Genomic DNA, 4,532 nt, shown 5'->3' with positions numbered 1-4,532 from the left:
TGGGGAGTTTTTCCTGATCAGCTGTGAGGGTCATAAGGACAGAGGGATGTCGTATGCTGTAAAGCCCTGTGAGGCAAATTGTGATTTGTGATATTGGGCTTTATAAATAAAATTGATTGAATTGACATGGAGTGACGGTGACGTCCAGGCTTCACTGAGCAGAGATGTGACAGTGGAAATACAATGAGATTTTGCCTCGTCAAAGGTGAGGTGATATTGCTACACAAGCCGCCGGCGGCGGTGTACAAGATGTCACGTCAGTGTTCCTGTCAGCTGTATGAATACAAACAGGTGTGTCATTCTGACGGGGAGCTCCTCAAAGTGAACAGTGACTTCCTGTCAGGAGTCACTGTTTACTTTGAAAACACCTGATATGTCCAACTTCCTGCTGCTGTGCACACGGGCTGGATCATATCCTGTCTGTTATTTCTGAGTCAACACAGCACAGCCGTCCCTCACATCTGTGTGTGTGTGTGTGTGTTACCTTGACCAGTTCGAAGGGGAAGCGTTCGTGGAAGATTCGGTTGATCTTGGCTCCTCCTGACAGCTCGTAGGTGTCGACCTGATCTCCAGATCCTTCGATCCGCTTCTCGAAGTCCACAGCGAACTGCTGCACCATCCTGACACACACACACACACACACACACACGTGTCAGTACATATCAGTGTGTAGTATGAGTGTGTAATATGAGTGTGTAGTACAGACTGCAGCAGGGCCTTGGTCTTGCGGCTCGGGTCGTCCGGTCTGAAGTTCTTGTACTCCTCCACCTCCTTCTCGATGGACAGCAGCTGGCTCTGAAGCTTGCTGCGTAACGCCGGCAAAGTGTCCCGGATGTGGTTGGTCAGTTGCTAGGGGAACAGAGAAATAATCTGTTATTATGGTTGCAGAGGGAGCAGAGAACAGATGATCACTGACCATATATTTCATCTCAGTGTTCTGACCCACAGAGACACAGGTAGGAAACATGAGCCACATGATCTGTTCAGGTACCTGGTTGAGGATTTTCTGCAGGTAGGCAGTGCCCATGCGGTCAGCCAGGTGTCGGTATGACGGGTGCGACAGGAAGAACTTCCTCTCGGCCTGCAGAGCTGCGTTTATGTCTTTCCTCCCATCAATGTCCTTCTGACTGCGGTTCACCACCCCAATGTAACCTGAGACAGGTCAGAGTGTCTCATCGTTTCTGTGAGGACACCTGGGAGTCCACGACTGTCTCTACTGCAGCACTGTTGCTATGGTTACCTGGAGGTGAATCTACCTTCATCACTGATTTAGAACAGGTGGTGATATCTTTCTGTTTATGTAGTCTGACCAGTGGAGTTTCTCAGGGTTCAATCCTGGGTCCACTCTCATTCCTCATCACTGACTCTCACTGCTCTGCTGATCACGTCCAGATTCATGTTTTATAATGAAGTGTTTCTGGAGTTCTGTTTTCTGTTTCTGACTGTTTCCTGTTTCTGTTTTCTGTTTCTGACTGTTTCCTGTTTGTTTCCTGTTTCTGACTGTTTCCTGTCTCATCAGCACCTTTTCATGTTTCAGTAATGGTGAAGAACATTTCATATTGCTGCTTTTTAAAAGGTTTCCGTCTTACCTCGGCGCAGTGGGAGCAGTTTGTTCTCCAGAATGTCTCTGGCATCGGTTCCTTCATCCATCAGATCCAGTTTGGTGATCACACCGATGGTCCTCAGACCTGAACACACACATTCAAAAGACTTCATTTAAACCACCAACATCATGACAAGCATGGACGGAAACACAGACAAACATGTTAAGGGCAGAGGGTGTATGAGATGTAGAGGGTGTATGAAGTGTTAAAGATGTAGGAGGTCTAGGAGGTGTGGGAGGTGTAGGAGATATAGAGGACTCTGACCTTGTGGGTCTACTTCCTTGGCGATTTTGAGAGCGTCGGAGTTGGCGAGGTCAGAGTTGGCGGGGGAAACAGCCAACAGGAGGCAATTGTCCTTGGTGACAAACTGCATGAGCATGTCTCTGATCTGGTGCTCGATGTCGACCGGCTGGTCGCCGACCGGTACCTTCGTCATCCCGGGAAGATCCACCAGAGTAAGGTTCAACACTGACATCACAAACACAAAGCAGGTCATATGACTGCTTCACATACAACCCTCCACATGTACACATGAAGAGTGTGTATGTGTGTTCGTGTGTGTATGTGTTACCGTTGGGGGAGTAGACTCGCAGGTTTATGGGGACCGGACTGATTCCTTTGTTCTGTCCAGTGACTCGATCAGTTTCAGCTTCGATCTCTTGACGAACTTCATCAAAGTCAGTGAACTTCTTCCCTTTACAGTGCAGGAACTCTGCGTACTCTGATCCACACACATCACATCATCAGTCACATGATCTGTCACATGACCAGGTTCATGGTCACAGAATAAACATGACATCATATCATTAAACCTGTTTACAGTCTCACCTGTTGGACAGTTGATGAGCTGCAGCACCAGGGGGCGTCGAGTGACAATACCTGAACCACGAGGGAGGAAGTCTCTGAGAGACGAAAAGGAAGAGGAGGAAAGCAGAAGTTTAGTACCTGATGACGTAGTAAATTAAGTTTAATGAGTACCTGATGATGTAATAATCAAAATTAAATGAGTACCTGATGATGTAGTAAATAAAGTTAAATGAGTACCTGGTGATGTAGTAAATAAAGTTAAATGAGTACCTGGTGATGTAGTAAATAAAGTTAAATAAGTACCTGGTGACGTAGTAAATAAAGTTTAATGAGTACCTGGTGACGTAGTAAATAAAGTTCAATGAGTACCTGGTGACGTAGTAAATAAAGTTTAATGAGTACCTGGTGACGTAGTAAATAAAGTTAATGAGTACCTGATGACGTATTAAATAAAGTTAATGAGTACCTGATGACGTATTAAATAAAGTTGAATGAGTACTTGGTGATGTAGTAAATAAAGTTCAATGAGTACCTGGTGATGTAGTAAATAAAGTTCAATGAGTACCTGGTGACATAGTAAATAAAGTTTAATGAGTACCTGGTGATGTAGTAAATAAAGTTTAATGAGTACCTGGTGATGTAGTAAATAAAGTTAATGAGTACCTGGTGACGTAGTAAATAAAGTTCAATGAGTACCTGATGACGTAGTAAATAAAGTTTAATGAGCACCTGGTGATGTAGTAAATAAAGTTCAATGAGTACCTGATGACGTATTAAATAAAGTTTAATGAGTACCTGGTGATGTATTAAATAAAATTAATGAGTACCTGATGACGTATTAAATAAAGTTAATGAGCACCTGATGACGTATTAAATAAAGTTCAATGAGTACCTGGTGACGTAGTAAATAAAGTTTAATGAGTACCTGGTGACGTAGTAAATAAAGTTAACGAGTACCTGATGACGTATTAAATAAAGTTAATGAGTACCTGATGACGTATTAAATAAAGTTAAATGAGTACTTGGTGATGTAGTAAATAAAGTTAAATGAGTACTTGGTGATGTAGTAAATAAAGTTTAATGAGCAACTGGTGATGTAGTAAATAAAGTGAAATGAGTACCTGATGATTTAGTAAATGAATATAAATGAATGAATATATAAATTGAACTCCTTTTACACCATCTCACACCATAAAAACTGTTGAGGAAGGTGACCGAGAGCTCGAGGTGTCAACCTGACCTCCACATTCATCAGATCTGATGGAGCATCTGTGGGATGTGCTGATACTCCACCTCCCAATCTACAGGACTCAGAGGATCCACCGCCAACGCCCTGCTGCCAGGCAACCAAGGATGCCTGAAGAGGATCTGTGTCAATGTCTCTACAGGTCAGAGACAAAACTGATCCAAGGAGGCCGGACCGTGGATTAGAGCTTAGATTCTCTGCCTGAGCCTGACCTGTGGGCCGGGTTGGGCAGTAATTTTCCGCCCTTATCCTCAGGCTTGGACAGGTCGGGCTCCTCATAATAGACCTAGGCCCCCTTGACGGCGCCAATGGCCGTGCACATGTGAGTTGTCGATGGTGACAACGGGTTGACACCTTGAGCTCTTTGAAACATTCCGCACCACCATCAGGGACTGATGTTACCACAACGGGGGGTACTGGGTCTCTAACAGTGTTAGGGTAGCCTGTCAGGTGTCGTCCACATGACTATCAGGACCAAAGGATTCTCAGAGGAACGTTGGATTGTAACGAGATGATCAATGCTATTCACCCGTCAGAGGGTTTAATTATTCTGCTGATCGCTGTGCAAATATACGGAAATATAATGTAAGTATAATATAATGTAATAAACTGTAACAGATTAGGTTGGCGACTCTGAGGCTGTTGTATCTGTAATGATGATGAATCTTTGAGTAACTGAGGCTCTGACTGAAACATCATAGTCACGACATCAGCACTGTGTGTGTCGAGAGCTGCAGTGATTCCCCTGCAGTCTGCGCGCACACACGCACACACACGCACACACACACACACACGCACACACGCACACACACACGCGCACACACACACACACACACACACACACACACACACACACACACACACAACACACACAC

The 4,532-nt window shown here is 44.5% G+C and overlaps 1 protein-coding gene across 1 annotated transcript in view; it reads right to left on the bottom strand.

Moving 5' to 3' along the window:
- LOC126387570 (dynamin-1-like) overlaps nucleotides 1–4,532 on the bottom strand; it is a gene marked incomplete at its 3' end in the record, with an annotated part of 9,818 nt that overhangs the window by 2,375 nt on the left and 2,911 nt on the right. Inside the window, exons 2-8 of the mRNA XM_050040096.1 lie at nucleotides 2,433–2,506; nucleotides 2,176–2,325; nucleotides 1,869–2,072; nucleotides 1,590–1,688; nucleotides 992–1,152; nucleotides 707–849; nucleotides 485–620 (exon numbers count right to left, since the gene is read on the bottom strand). Of these exons, the coding sequence (XP_049896053.1) occupies nucleotides 485–620; nucleotides 707–849; nucleotides 992–1,152; nucleotides 1,590–1,688; nucleotides 1,869–2,072; nucleotides 2,176–2,325; nucleotides 2,433–2,506 (967 nt within the window). The remainder of the gene's footprint in view (nucleotides 1–484; nucleotides 621–706; nucleotides 850–991; nucleotides 1,153–1,589; nucleotides 1,689–1,868; nucleotides 2,073–2,175; nucleotides 2,326–2,432; nucleotides 2,507–4,532) is intronic.

This window comes from Epinephelus moara, unplaced genomic scaffold (genome assembly GCF_006386435.1).
Source record: "Epinephelus moara isolate mb unplaced genomic scaffold, YSFRI_EMoa_1.0 scaffold904, whole genome shotgun sequence".
NCBI classification, from domain to species: domain Eukaryota; kingdom Metazoa; phylum Chordata; class Actinopteri; order Perciformes; family Serranidae; genus Epinephelus; species Epinephelus moara.
The sequence above is the reverse complement of the archived record's forward strand: the minus strand, read 5'-3'. Positions and strand labels throughout refer to the sequence as shown.